This window comes from Drosophila suzukii, unplaced genomic scaffold, assembly GCF_043229965.1.
Source record: "Drosophila suzukii unplaced genomic scaffold, CBGP_Dsuzu_IsoJpt1.0 scf_22, whole genome shotgun sequence".
NCBI classification, from domain to species: domain Eukaryota; kingdom Metazoa; phylum Arthropoda; class Insecta; order Diptera; family Drosophilidae; genus Drosophila; species Drosophila suzukii.
This window is the reverse complement of record NW_027255909.1, coordinates 218122-233372: the sequence shown is the minus strand read 5'-3', so window position 1 is coordinate 233372 and position 15251 is coordinate 218122. Positions and strand designations below refer to the sequence as shown.

Sequence of the window (15251 nt, the reverse complement as noted above, 5' to 3'; positions counted from 1 at the left end):
GACGACCTTTGACGGTCGTGGCACCTGGAACCAGCTCTATGGTATGCTTCATCTTCGCAGTTTGCCCCTGTTCATTTTCTTCAAACGACAGAAAGTATTTCCGGACTACCTCCAACTGCTGTTGTCCTCAGCTTCTGATGTTTCGGTTCGGTCATTATAGGCGGGTTTTCCACTTATGGGATGGCTGGGATCTTCTCAATTTCCAAAAACTTCCGGTTCTACGTTGAAACTTTTCCAAATGTCCACTCACAGGTACAGCTCTGGCTCCAATGTAAGGATACGAATAGATAAATGTCCACCGTTCTGATTTTAAGAGTAGTGGGCACTGCGATTCCACCCAATATATTGTACCCCGACCCGTTTGCTTTTCGTACCATTGCGTGATATGGTCGCCATGAGGTGTTCAATTTATTGACCAGCACCCGAAAACCGTTTTTCCAGCAAGCTCACTGATGCTCCCCAGTCCAGCAATCGCATATGGACGAAGATCCTCCTTGCCCATATCCTGCGATCCCGATTGCTGTCACTATTAGCTGTAGTTTCTGTCTGTCCCGTTAACGTTTTCTAAGCCACTTTCAGGACTTCCTCACCCTCTTTGTGATGTCCGTCATCCCAGCCAGCTGATTCTCCCCAAATAATCGACCCCGTACCTCTTTTTATCGCCGTGCTCTATAGGGACATGTAAACCTTGTTAACTGAAACTTCCCGCCCCGATACATTTATGTTTGGAATCCGGTTCGCTATGTTTAGTTTGGTTTGTGTTTTTAAATCTCCTCTTTCTGAACATGCTAAAAACATTCCGAAAAACTGCTTGCAATTGGGGGAATGGGGTGCCGGCATGACGGTCAATACACTATTGTACAAAACTGACGTACTTTAGCGGAGCCACAATGCTTAAATAGGTTACGCGGCTTCTGACAGTTTTATTGGAAACCCACTCGTTGTACAGCCTAGTACTCACACTGGGCCAGAAAGTTTATTTTTTTGACCAAAAATATGTAAGTTCCTCCCTAGGATAGTTAGAAAATATCAGCTTTTTGCCATTATTTCTTAAAAGATTTAACTTTTTATAAACTAAAAATAAAATGTTTTATATTGATATATAACATACATAATCAAAGCCAAAATCCAAAAAAATTGCATACTTTTCGGTTTTTTTATACCCGTTATTCGTAGAGTAAAAGGGTATACTAGATTCGTCGGAAAGTATGTAACAGGCAGAAGGAAGCGTTTCCGACCCTATAAATATATACATTCTTGATAATTGCCAATCTGACTGCCCTAACAGGGACTTACAAAAATGTTGCTTTAACCGGTGATTTCAACAGTAATATTTTCACTGAGTCTCTGCGCAGAACTATGATCCCTCGGACTTCGGCGAACAAATGTCACATTTCCTACCCATTTTTCAAAATCCTCACAAACCTAACTTCACGCATTTTTCGTGGATGGCGCAAGTAAAATCGTTTCATATGACCAGGTATCTGTACCACCATACTCAATCTAATTTAACTCTTTTAACTGGCAAGCATTGTATACAATTCCCAATGTTGGTTCACAGTTAGAATTTGTTATGTGCTAAACGACAAAAATATGCACAAATTGGAATTTAGCAAAGCTGTTTACCTTAAGACTGATAACGATAGGCGAAAAATCGATACAACACTATCGACGACTCGTGAGTTCAGGGAGTCGTGCAGCTTAGACAAGTCATGGAACTGGTTCCTTAAACCGGATAACTCCCAAATGAACCAAGGTTGAAATTCGAAAAGTTTGAGTGGTTTTTGGGCGAAGAGAGGCTTGAAAAATTGAAACAAGCAAGGGTGTTTAAAGGGCAAATATAGTTGGTCGCAGACGGTTCTGGTGGAAAAAAATATATATAAGATTAGAAGTCAAGTTCCTACCCAGTGAGTGATAAAAAAATCCTTGTTAATGTGAGTGGAGTTGAAATATAAATATTTATAGAATATTCCGTGAGGGAAAAGCCTGGATCAGGAAAATATACTGACGTAAGGAGAGACGAAGACCAGCCACCAGGAGGAGATCTACATTTTCGACAAGAAAATTGGCCACTCATCCCCGGGTGGCCCCAGGTTTTTATTCGCCCCTTATATTTGCCACCCAGAATTAGCAAAAGGTTCTCGAAAACTACAAGCGGCAAACAAATTCAACAAGCCAAAAATGAATACAAAAAAATTGAGACTGCTGTTATTGATTATGTAACCCGCCCAAATTAATTTATTCCCACTTATATCCACTTAAATTATTTATTTATTTAACCTATTTATTTACTATTGGAATATTGTTTATTGTTATTTATTTATTTATATATATATATATGTGTTCCCTGTAAAAGTTCGGTACCGTAGGTAGGATTATTAAATGTTAAAATTTAAGAGAAAATTGTGAATTATAACGTGAAAAGAAATGAAGTCGTGTGAGTAGAAATTCGTGTTGGGGGGTGAGATGGGTTAGGCGAGGTAGCACGATCCACCGAACAGGTTTGGGAGATGTGTCCAAAGGATGTTGAAGGATACACTCATGGTTGGGAGGGACTCCAGGACCACAATAAGAGCTGTGTTGTCCAGTTCCAGATGTTCAAGAGAAATCCGTCGTGAAATTGCCGTTGTCTGAGTTTGAATTTCCGTTTTTGTTTTTGTTGTGTCTGCTGCGTAGACAACATTGTTGGTTGTTCCCCTCCCTGGGATGTTCGTTGACTAGCCGTCATCTGCACTGCGCGAAAAGCAGGACACGACAAATTCTTTAACAGTAACATTGAGTTTCTAAGCCGAGTGAGCACCCATGGATTAGCACGGAAATACAAAATGCCATAAATGCGTGTGATAGGGCCTATAGAAAGTGGAAACGCTACAAAACAGAATACTTGGACAAGCAATACAGTTCCTTCAGAATAGAAGTAAATAAGTCATGCTGGATAGCTGTAAGGAAATTCTATCAACAGAAATTCAATAATGAGTCATCTGGAAAAGAATTCTGGAAGAATATTACAAGTATTGGAGTAGAAAAACAACGAGAAGGGACAGCTTGCCACATTAATGCTGATGAATTAAATAACACACTTGTAAAATCACAACCTTAAGTACCTGATTAAACTTACAATCCGTACTTGAGCACATTGCCATACAACAAGTGTGATGTCCTACAGTCCATGTTAAGAATAAAATCCAAAATTTTTACTAGTCCTTGTCTCCAGGCTACTCTTAACATAATACACATTTTAAATACCGCAATAACATCTTCTACATTTCTAAAATGTTGGAAGACAGCCAAACTACTTCCCATACCAAAAACAAAGGGTGAATATAGACCGATATCTATACTTTTATTTTTATCTAAAGCACTTAAGCTACTAGTCTCCACACAAATTAATATGTATCTTCACGATAATTCACTGTTGAATACAAGACAACATCGCTTTCGGAAAAACCGTAGTTGTAAAACAGCAATCTTAAAAATCTCATAGGATATTCACATGAAATCTGATAATAGGCAAGTTACATTTCATACACTGCTAGACTATAGTAAGGCTTTCGACATTTTGCAATAAAATAGAAAAACTATACAATTTTTCAAGCTATAAGCTTGATAAGAACATACCTAATGGGCCGATCTCAATGTTTTGTAAAGGAGTCTGAGACCTCCGGCTTTCTATTCATTAAGCGCGGTGTCCCCCAAGGGTCGTTCCTTGGAACATTACTGTTTTCGATATATGTGAATGATCTTCCAAATGTCTGGTCTAATTGTGAAGTGCAGATGTATGCTGACGATATGCAAATATGTATGTGAGCCGTCCCTATAGCTGTATATCTGAAAACATATTGTATATGTATATGTATTGACGTCATTAATACTGAACTTAAACTAGTAAGCAATTGAGCAAATAAATCCAAAAAAATCTAAATGTTTGGTTATTTCTAAAAAAAAAATAAACGCACCAATGCAAATACTCAGGGTTGATACTGATGAGATTAAATATGTAAGTCAAGCAAATAACCTTGGAATTGTGTTTAACAGTACCCTTTAGTGGTCCCACCATATTAATTATATGGTTGGTAAGACTTGTTGTCAACTATAGCAAATAAAACTGATCCAGAACATGTTACCAACCCATAGTAATGGCATTAGCAAAGTCGATTATAATTCCATCATTATTATATTGCGTTCAAATATTTGAAAAGTGTGACTCAATAAGTAGAAATAAATTGACCGTAACATACAACAACAAAGCAAGATTTGTTTTCAATACTAAGCCACACGATTCAATTTCGAGTTATGCTAAAAAATCTTTGGACTAGACTTTTCCACATTAGTCGAATTTAGGACACCGATTCCTTTCCACAAAATAGTCACCTTGCACTGTCAACCAGAACTAATAGTATAATACCAACAAGAAACCACTACTCCTCGAGAAAATCACTTCTTTGCATGGGCTGTTAAGCTTTGGAATAATTTACCACACAGTTTAAAGAATTCAAGAAGTGCTAGACTGTTTCGAAAAGAATTATTATTAAAGTTAAAAAATAACTAGCCCCCATTCACACACAACTAATTATAAATTCAACATTATACTAAATAAGAATTGAAAATTGTACTATTGATAACCATTACCTATAAAATAATCAAAACGTGTATGTTAAAGTAATTTTTGTAAAACTTTCTGTAAGACTGTAAATCTTTTCTTGTGACTAGTGTTTTATATTTAAGTTATATTTTTAACTTTAGCGCTAGAAAGATAAATAAATAATATTAATAATAACAAGACGCAATGAGTATCTTAAATCTGTAGATTCCCTAACCGTCCGTGTCCGTCTGATATTATTTTGTTAACTCGCGCGAATTAGCCATGTCGCTGTTAACTTCCTCCTTTTTGCTGATTGCGATATGCCAGTTTAAAATATCTGACATAGTCGTCGGCTACTTTCTGTCTCGGTCTTGTTAATCCATAAAATCTATATTTATTATATCTATATACTTAAATATGGCTATATCATAGGCTTATATCACATATGGTAAAAATGTTTCTTTGCATTACATATCGCAAGTCAACTCCGTTGCTTAGTCGAGCTTAAAAGGTATATGCTTATCCACCACGCGAACACTTTTTATCTTAGGGACCCTCTATTAATGAACGATCTCCCAAAGGGGACATTATAGTAACCTGTGTGGTTCTGTGAGCTTTTGCCAGGCTAGCTAAATCCAGGGCCCCGCTACAACGATAAATATAACGTCGACTCACATGAACGGAGGCTCAGCATTTAACAATACAGTAAGCTGCACGTTGGCATTACAATTTAAATTAAAAACAACTAAAACAACATCTCGCAGCACACTCATATGTCAACAATTTTTTGGGTATCCGCGGTGGACTGAAAGTTTTATTTCTATTGCAGATAGAATAGAATATAAGTCGGAACGAGCCAGATCGGAAAACTACACACTGTTGCTCCAATAATAATGATAAACAAAAAATAATTTTTAAAAAATCTAACAAAAAATACAACTTATACTCTTGGTAATATCATTGTTTTAATATTTCAGAATTTTGAATACAACTTAAAAAGAAATCGGACGACTGTATCATATAGCTACCATAGGATCTATCCGATAATTAAGGGGAAAATAATATCAAAAAATGTATAGCTTCGTTATTTTTTAACAAATTCTCTTCCAGTCCAGTACTTTATCTTTTTAATATTTCAGAATTAAGAATTCAATTTAATTCGAATCGAACTATTGTATCATATAGCTGCCATAGAAAGGATCGGAAAATAAATGTCAAAATAACACAAAGACCGTTATATTTCGTTTTCGGTAAGCATATACGGTAGTTAATTAAAATTTACCATTATCTTAATATTTCTGTAATTACTTTTTAGGTTTCTAAGAATCGAACCGCTCTGTACATACAATGGTCCCATTGGAACGACCAAAAATTTTTTTTGGATCAATCAATAGGTATTGACGAGACCAATACATTTCAGTTAAAATTTTCTATCTAGCATGAAAACTGTGGGCGTCACAGGTTTGGGCGGCTTGTGGGCGTTAGAGTGGGCGTGGCAAACTTTTTTTTAGATCAATCGATAGGTATTGATGAGGAGAATACATTTCAGTTAAAAATTTTACTCTAGCATCAAAACTGTAGGAGCCACAGTTTTGGGCGGTTTGTGGGCGTAAAAGTGGGCGTGGCACATTGCTGAAACAAACTTGCGCTGCGTAAGAAGCTCAGGAATCTGCACGCCAAATCTCAAATTCTTTAACAGTAACATTGAGTTTCTAAGCCGAGTGAGCACCCATGGATTAGCACGGAAATACAAAATGCCATAAATGCGTGTGATAGGGCCTATAGAAAGTGGAAACGCTACAAAACAGAATACTTGGACAAGCAATACAGTTCCTTCAGAATAGAAGTAAATAAGTCATGCTGGATAGCTGTAAGGAAATTCTATCAACAGAAATTCAATAATGAGTCATCTGGAAAAGAATTCTGGAAGAATATTACAAGTATTGGAGTAGAAAAACAACGAGAAGGGACAGCTTGCCACATTAATGCTGATGAATTAAATAACACACTTGTAAAATCACAACCTTAAGTACCTGATTAAACTTACAATCCGTACTTGAGCACATTGCCATACAACAAGTGTGATGTCCTACAGTCCATGTTAAGAATAAAATCCAAAATTTTTACTAGTCCTTGTCTCCAGGCTACTCTTAACATAATACACATTTTAAATACCGCAATAACATCTTCTACATTTCTAAAATGTTGGAAGACAGCCAAACTACTTCCCATACCAAAAACAAAGGGTGAATATAGACCGATATCTATACTTTTATTTTTATCTAAAGCACTTAAGCTACTAGTCTCCACACAAATTAATATGTATCTTCACGATAATTCACTGTTGAATACAAGACAACATCGCTTTCGGAAAAACCGTAGTTGTAAAACAGCAATCTTAAAAATCTCATAGGATATTCACATGAAATCTGATAATAGGCAAGTTACATTTCATACACTGCTAGACTATAGTAAGGCTTTCGACATTTTGCAATAAAATAGAAAAACTATACAATTTTTCAAGCTATAAGCTTGATAAGAACATACCTAATGGGCCGATCTCAATGTTTTGTAAAGGAGTCTGAGACCTCCGGCTTTCTATTCATTAAGCGCGGTGTCCCCCAAGGGTCGTTCCTTGGAACATTACTGTTTTCGATATATGTGAATGATCTTCCAAATGTCTGGTCTAATTGTGAAGTGCAGATGTATGCTGACGATATGCAAATATGTATGTGAGCCGTCCCTATAGCTGTATATCTGAAAACATATTGTATATGTATATGTATTGACGTCATTAATACTGAACTTAAACTAGTAAGCAATTGAGCAAATAAATCCAAAAAAATCTAAATGTTTGGTTATTTCTAAAAAAAAAATAAACGCACCAATGCAAATACTCAGGGTTGATACTGATGAGATTAAATATGTAAGTCAAGCAAATAACCTTGGAATTGTGTTTAACAGTACCCTTTAGTGGTCCCACCATATTAATTATATGGTTGGTAAGACTTGTTGTCAACTATAGCAAATAAAACTGATCCAGAACATGTTACCAACCCATAGTAATGGCATTAGCAAAGTCGATTATAATTCCATCATTATTATATTGCGTTCAAATATTTGAAAAGTGTGACTCAATAAGTAGAAATAAATTGACCGTAACATACAACAACAAAGCAAGATTTGTTTTCAATACTAAGCCACACGATTCAATTTCGAGTTATGCTAAAAAATCTTTGGACTAGACTTTTCCACATTAGTCGAATTTAGGACACCGATTCCTTTCCACAAAATAGTCACCTTGCACTGTCAACCAGAACTAATAGTATAATACCAACAAGAAACCACTACTCCTCGAGAAAATCACTTCTTTGCATGGGCTGTTAAGCTTTGGAATAATTTACCACACAGTTTAAAGAATTCAAGAAGTGCTAGACTGTTTCGAAAAGAATTATTATTAAAGTTAAAAAATAACTAGCCCCCATTCACACACAACTAATTATAAATTCAACATTATACTAAATAAGAATTGAAAATTGTACTATTGATAACCATTACCTATAAAATAATCAAAACGTGTATGTTAAAGTAATTTTTGTAAAACTTTCTGTAAGACTGTAAATCTTTTCTTGTGACTAGTGTTTTATATTTAAGTTATATTTTTAACTTTAGCGCTAGAAAGATAAATAAATAATATTAATAATAACAAGACGCAATGAGTATCTTAAATCTGTAGATTCCCTAACCGTCCGTGTCCGTCTGATATTATTTTGTTAACTCGCGCGAATTAGCCATGTCGCTGTTAACTTCCTCCTTTTTGCTGATTGCGATATGCCAGTTTAAAATATCTGACATAGTCGTCGGCTACTTTCTGTCTCGGTCTTGTTAATCCATAAAATCTATATTTATTATATCTATATACTTAAATATGGCTATATCATAGGCTTATATCACATATGGTAAAAATGTTTCTTTGCATTACATATCGCAAGTCAACTCCGTTGCTTAGTCGAGCTTAAAAGGTATATGCTTATCCACCACGCGAACACTTTTTATCTTAGGGACCCTCTATTAATGAACGATCTCCCAAAGGGGACATTATAGTAACCTGTGTGGTTCTGTGAGCTTTTGCCAGGCTAGCTAAATCCAGGGCCCCGCTACAACGATAAATATAACGTCGACTCACATGAACGGAGGCTCAGCATTTAACAATACAGTAAGCTGCACGTTGGCATTACAATTTAAATTAAAAACAACTAAAACAACATCTCGCAGCACACTCATATGTCAACAATTTTTTGGGTATCCGCGGTGGACTGAAAGTTTTATTTCTATTGCAGATAGAATAGAATATAAGTCGGAACGAGCCAGATCGGAAAACTACACACTGTTGCTCCAATAATAATGATAAACAAAAAATAATTTTTAAAAAATCTAACAAAAAATACAACTTATACTCTTGGTAATATCATTGTTTTAATATTTCAGAATTTTGAATACAACTTAAAAAGAAATCGGACGACTGTATCATATAGCTACCATAGGATCTATCCGATAATTAAGGGGAAAATAATATCAAAAAATGTATAGCTTCGTTATTTTTTAACAAATTCTCTTCCAGTCCAGTACTTTATCTTTTTAATATTTCAGAATTAAGAATTCAATTTAATTCGAATCGAACTATTGTATCATATAGCTGCCATAGAAAGGATCGGAAAATAAATGTCAAAATAACACAAAGACCGTTATATTTCGTTTTCGGTAAGCATATACGGTAGTTAATTAAAATTTACCATTATCTTAATATTTCTGTAATTACTTTTTAGGTTTCTAAGAATCGAACCGCTCTGTACATACAATGGTCCCATTGGAACGACCAAAAATTTTTTTTGGATCAATCAATAGGTATTGACGAGACCAATACATTTCAGTTAAACTTTTTTATCTAGCATGAAAACTGTGGGCGTCACAGGTTTGGGCGGCTTGTGGGCGTTAGAGTGGGCGTTAAAAATTTTACTCTAGCATCAAAACTGTAGGAGCCACAGTTTTGGGCGGTTTGTGGGCGTAAAAGTGGGCGTGGCACATTGCTGAAACAAACTTGCGCTGCGTAAGAAGCTCAGGAATCTGCACGCCAAATCTCAATAGCCTAGCTCTTATAGTTTCCGAGAGCTCAACGTTCATCCGGACAGACGGACATGGCTACATCGACTCGGCTAGTGATCCTGATCAAGAATATATATACTTTATGGGGTCGGAAACGCTTCCTTCTGCCTGTTACATACTTTCCGACGAATATAGTATACCCTTTTACACTACGAGTAACGGGTATAAATACTACAAATTCTTTAAAGTGCATTAAAAACAAAGAAAACGCAACAGTCGATGGCCTCGACTATTAGTTACCCGTTACTCAGCTAAAGGGAGTGCGAGAGGGATGGAGCAACTATGCTTTTTCACTAACACACCTAGCCTATACCGTCACCTAGATCGACGTCACCTAGCGCCCCTAGCTCCTTGATTGATTAAAAAAAAAAAATCAGCGACCATCTTGCCGCTAAGGTTCTTAAGTGACATTAGCAATTTCAGGCTACAGTGAGCGGCATCATTTCGATGTAGGGTCTGAACCGTTTAATTGCGTAGCACTCCTCCGTCACGCTATAGTTTCGCTGGCAAGGATTGAGTTTCAGGAAGAAAAATGTTGAGCCTTTACCTTCCTCCGCTTTTTTCGAAGCATTGCATTGGAGAAAATATATCTTCTTAGAGTCTGTATGACGCAACACTGGCGTTGTCATGAACGCTTCCTTCAGTCGTCTTATAGCTTCCATGGTCTTCTTGATCATTTTGTACGTCAGTGGGGCTGCCAACTCCGCAAAATTTTGGAAAAACCTCCTTGCAACTCCTTTGAATAAGCTTATTTTTGATCGCCTCCACCTTGCCAGGATCAATTTTTAAAACTCCTATGCCACTAAAGAATAACAAAGTCCGAAGCTCTTTAAAGCAGAAGTGGTACTTCTTAAGCCCGGTAGTCAGACCTGCTTCATTCGGGCATGGATAGACTTCCCTCAGAGTGTCCTTATGCTCATGCTACTCCAAATATCTTCAATGTTCTGTTCCGGATATGCATCCTTAACGGTCCTCTGGTTGAGCTTCCTAGCATTCAAGCTTATGCGGTTCTTTCCTGGCTCTTATGACACCAACGGAGCATCTCATCGATTTTCTCGTAGATCAGCTGCTGCTCTGCTGGATAAACCGGATAGTGACGACCTTTGACGGTCGTGGCACCTGGCACCAGCTCTATGGTATGCTTCATCTTCGCAGTTTGCCCCAGTTCATTTTCTTCAAACGACAGAAAGTATTTCCGGACTACCTCCAACTGCTGTTGTCCTCAGCTTCTGATGTTTCGGTTCGGTCATTATAGGCGGGTTTTCCACTTATGGGATGGCTGGGATCTTCTCAATTTCCAAAAACTTCCGATTCTACGTTGAAACTTTTCCAAATGTCCACTCACTGGTACAGCTCTGGCTCCAATGTAAGGATACGAATAGATAAATGTCCACTGTTCTGATTTTAGGAGTAGTGGGCACAGCGATTCCACCCAATATATTGTACCCCGACCCGTTTGCTTTTCGTACCATTGCGTGATATGGTCGCCATGAGGTGTTCAATTTGTTGACCAGCACCCGAAAACCGTTTTTCCAGCAAGCTCACTGATGCTCCCCAGTCCAGCAATCGCATATGGACGAGGATCCTCCTTGCCCATATCCTGCGATCCCGATTGCTGTCACTATTAGCTGTAGTTTCTGTCTGTCCCGTTAACGTTTTCTAAGCCACTTTCAGGACTTCCTCACCCTCTTTGTGATGTCCGTCATCCCAGCCAGCTGATTCTCCCCAAATAATCGACCCCGTACCTCTTTTTATCGCCGTGCTCTATAGGGATATGTAAACCTTGTTAACTGGAATTTCCCGCCCCGATACATTCATGTTTGGAATCCAGTTCGCTATGTTTAGTTTGGTGTGTGTTTTTGAACCTCCTCTTTCTTGGAACACTGATTGTCCGCTGAACATGCTAAAAACATTCCGAAAAACTGCTTGCAATTGGGGGAATGGGGTGCCGGCATGACGGTCAATACACTATTGTAACAAAACTGACGTACTTTAGCGGAGCCACAATGCTTAAATAGGTTACGCGGCTTCTGACAGTTTTATTGGAAACCCACTCGCTGTACAGCCTAGTATTCACACTGGGCCAGAAAGTTCCTTTTTTTGACCAAAAATATGTAAGTTCCTCCCTAGGATAGTTAGAAAATATCAGCTTTTTGCCATTATTTCTTAAAAGATTTAACTTTTTATAAACTAAAAATAAAATGTTTTAGATTGATATATAACATACATAATCAAAGCCAAAATCAAAAAAATTGCATACTTTTCGGTTTTTTTATACCCGTTATTCGTAGAGTAAAAGGGAGTACTAGATTCGTCGGAAAGTATGTAACAGGCAGAAGGAAGCGTTTCCGACCCTATAAATATATACATTCTTCATCAGAATCACTAGCCGAGTCGATCTAGCCATATCCGTCTGTCCGTATGAACGATGAGATCTCGGAAACTGTAAGAGCTACAATACTGGGATTAGGCATGCAGATTCCTGAGATTCCTGCGCAGCGCAAGTTTGTTTCAGCAGGGTGCCACGCCCACTCTAACGCTTACAAACCGCCCAAAACTGTGGCTCATACAGTTTTGCTGCTAGAATAAAATGAAATGTATTGTTCTTATCAATACCTAATTTAACGCCCACAGCCCGCACACAATCTTCAAAAAAGCGTAAATATTACACGGATATCTCGAAAACTATCAAAAATAGAGCATTGGGATCTCAGATTTAGATTCCGTAGCCTTGTACGCAACGCAAGTTTGTTACGCGAATCCTACCAAGCCTGTGGCGCCCACAATTTTCATGCCAAATAAAATGTTTTGGTCTCTTCAATACCTATCGATTGATCCAAAAAAAAGTTTGGCAGGCCCACTATAACGCTTAAATCTGCCTACCGCCCACATAACCATATATTGAGATCACGGGTAGGTGGCGCATTTCAATCTCGCTTTGATGCTTGCATATCTTCTTTTCCCCTTGGTCCCTTTCGCTGAGTAACGGGTATCTGATTGTCGAGGTACTCGACTATGGCGTTCATCATTGTTTCTCCTGCAACCTCTTGAACTTAAACTATCTTAAGTGCAACGTTATGACTTTCTATAGGGGTACGGCAAAAATTATTTTCTTTTTGCCTTACGTTACGTTACATGTTGCATTCTTACTCGAGTAGATTGCTTTTAATTAATTTTCCTACTCTACTAAGTCGAACTATGCTTGGTACTATTTTTATGAATAATCTTATCAGAGGCGGTATTGATTCCATAGATTTTGAAAGCCGCCTAACTTTCAATGTTCCTGTTAGACTAATGCGAAACTTTTATCCTATTAACTTGCCACGATGTTCATCAAATTTTAGTCAGCACGAGCCCGTTCGCGTTCTTTCTAATAATTATAACACCCTATATCATTTAATTTGTTCCTCAACTTCTATCCCTGTATTAAAAACTAAACTCTAAGCTCATTTGCTTTAGTCTTAGTTGGTCTATGTTTATACCCGTTACTCGTAGAGTAAAAGGGTATACTAGATTCGTCGGAAAGTATGTAACAGGCAGAAGGAAGCGGTTCCGACCCCATAAAGTATATATATTCTTGATCAGGATCACAAGCCGAGTCGATCTAGCCATGTCCGTCTGTCCGTCTGTCTGTCTTGATGAACGCTGAGCTCTCGGAAACTATAAGAGCTAGGCTACTGAGATTTGGCGTGCAGATTCCTGAGCTTCTTACGCAGCGCAAGTTTGTTTCAGCAGAGTGCCACGCCCACTCTAACGCCCACAAACCGCCCAAAACTGTGGCTCCTACAGTTTTGATGCTAGAATAATAATTTTAACTGAAATATTTTGTTCTCATCAATACCTATCGATTAACATAAAAAAAGTTTGCCACGCCCACTTTAACGCCCACAAACCGCCCAAACCTGTGACGCGCATAATTTTCATGCTAGATACAAAATTTTAACTGAAATGTATTGGTCTCGTCAATACAAAAATTTGACACGCCCACTCTTCCTTGTTTGTTCTGTATTTATTTGTTCTATGTACCTTTCTCGCGAACCGTATTTGCCCGAAATAAAAATGGGCCCGCGCGTAACAAGCACGTGCTTGGTGTTGTTTGGGCCACTTTTTTGTACTGCTCTTAATGCATCAACGTTCAAAAATACAATATAAATTCCTACGCTTCTTCCGAAGCATTGCATTGGACAAAAAATTTCTTCTTAAAGTTTGTATGACTCATACACTCAATCTTACGCGGTTCTTCCTTGGCTTCCTTACTGGGGTGATTGTCTGTGGTGATCGTCTGTGGTGGAGCATCTCGTTTTCGGACCACCTCAAACTGCTGTTGTTCTGCATTCAGCTTCTGAGGTTTTGGTTCGGTCGTCTTAGGCGGCTTTTCCACTTATAGGGTGTCTAAGATCTTCACGATTCCCAAAAATTTCGGTGCTACGTTAAAACTTTTTCAAAAGTCCACTCACAGGTCCAGCTCTGGCTCCAATGTAGGACATAAAGACATAGTGGGCACCCAAGATTACTGTCCGAACCGTGAAATGGTCGCCATGAGTTGTTCAATTTATTGACCAGAACCCACCACTTATCCTGCCACTTGAACTATCGCATATAGATGCGGATCTTCTTTGCCCTTATCCTGCTATGGTTTTTGCAAGTAAGGTTTACGATTTCTAAACCATTCTATGGCTGTCTTCACCCTTTTTGAGATGACCGTCATGCCAGCCAGCTTTTTCTCCTTAAAAAACGACCCCGTACCTCCTTATACGAGTATCACCGTACTCTTTCCTGTAGGAACATGTAAGCCTTGTTAACTGGAATTTTCCGGCCTGAATCGTTCGTTTTTAGGAATCCTTTTCGGTATCCTAAGTTTGGTTGGTTTTAAAATCTCGGGGACTTGGAACGCTGATATCCCGCTGACACTGCGTTCCGGAAAAAGTTTCCCTGCTTGCAATTGGGGCAATAGGTTGTCAGCGTGTCTGCCAATCCAAAACGGACGTACTTTGGTGAAGAACCATTGCCTAAGAAAGTGTCCAAACTTCTGACAGTTTCAACATTTCATTGTTTCAATCAATCTTACAATCATGGTGTTCTCTCGTCGTCTCTTCCATATCTGCCATCATGTCATGGTCGGGGTACCACAGAGATTCGGCCGTATCCATTTCCATATTCCGGACCAAATGCCCTTTCCGCTTCCTTCTATTCCTCCAGCAGGTGCTCTAAAGTAAAAACTCGATTCGCAAATGCTCTATTCTAAAGAGGATATCCTCGGCCTGAAAAATGAAAGCCCCTATCGTCCAAAGGCACATTTTGGAAAGGCACGATTGTCGGTCTACCATCTGGAATCGCTGGGTAATTCCTGTAATATCCTTTTCTGAAAGTGAATCCGGAATCGGCGCTTTGGTATCTTCCAAACTTGTATTATTCTTATCCCTGACCCTTATTACTACCCTGTGTAAGCGCAAATCCTAGGCTTTATACGCAGTTCGTTATCTCTTGGGGAACCACGTGGGACAAA

The 15251-nt window shown here is 38.2% G+C and overlaps 1 protein-coding gene across 2 annotated transcripts in view; it reads right to left on the bottom strand.

Annotated features, from left to right (window-relative positions):
* The window catches only part of LOC139354775 (serine/threonine-protein kinase GE16371), a 135422-nt gene that overhangs the window by 25774 nt on the left and 94397 nt on the right, over positions 1 to 15251 (bottom strand). Inside the window, exons 6-7 of one of the 2 annotated variants that reach the window (XR_011605629.1) lie at positions 7130 to 7339; positions 3619 to 3828 (exon numbers count right to left, since the gene is read on the bottom strand). Coding sequence is in view for 1 of the 2 variants with exons in the window: in XM_070999020.1 (XP_070855121.1) it covers positions 7226 to 7339 (114 nt within the window). In the remaining variant the exon portion in view is untranslated. Of the gene's footprint in view, positions 1 to 3618; positions 3829 to 6835; positions 7340 to 15251 lie in introns of those variants that run through there. The other variant, XM_070999020.1, reaches the window with a different exon arrangement.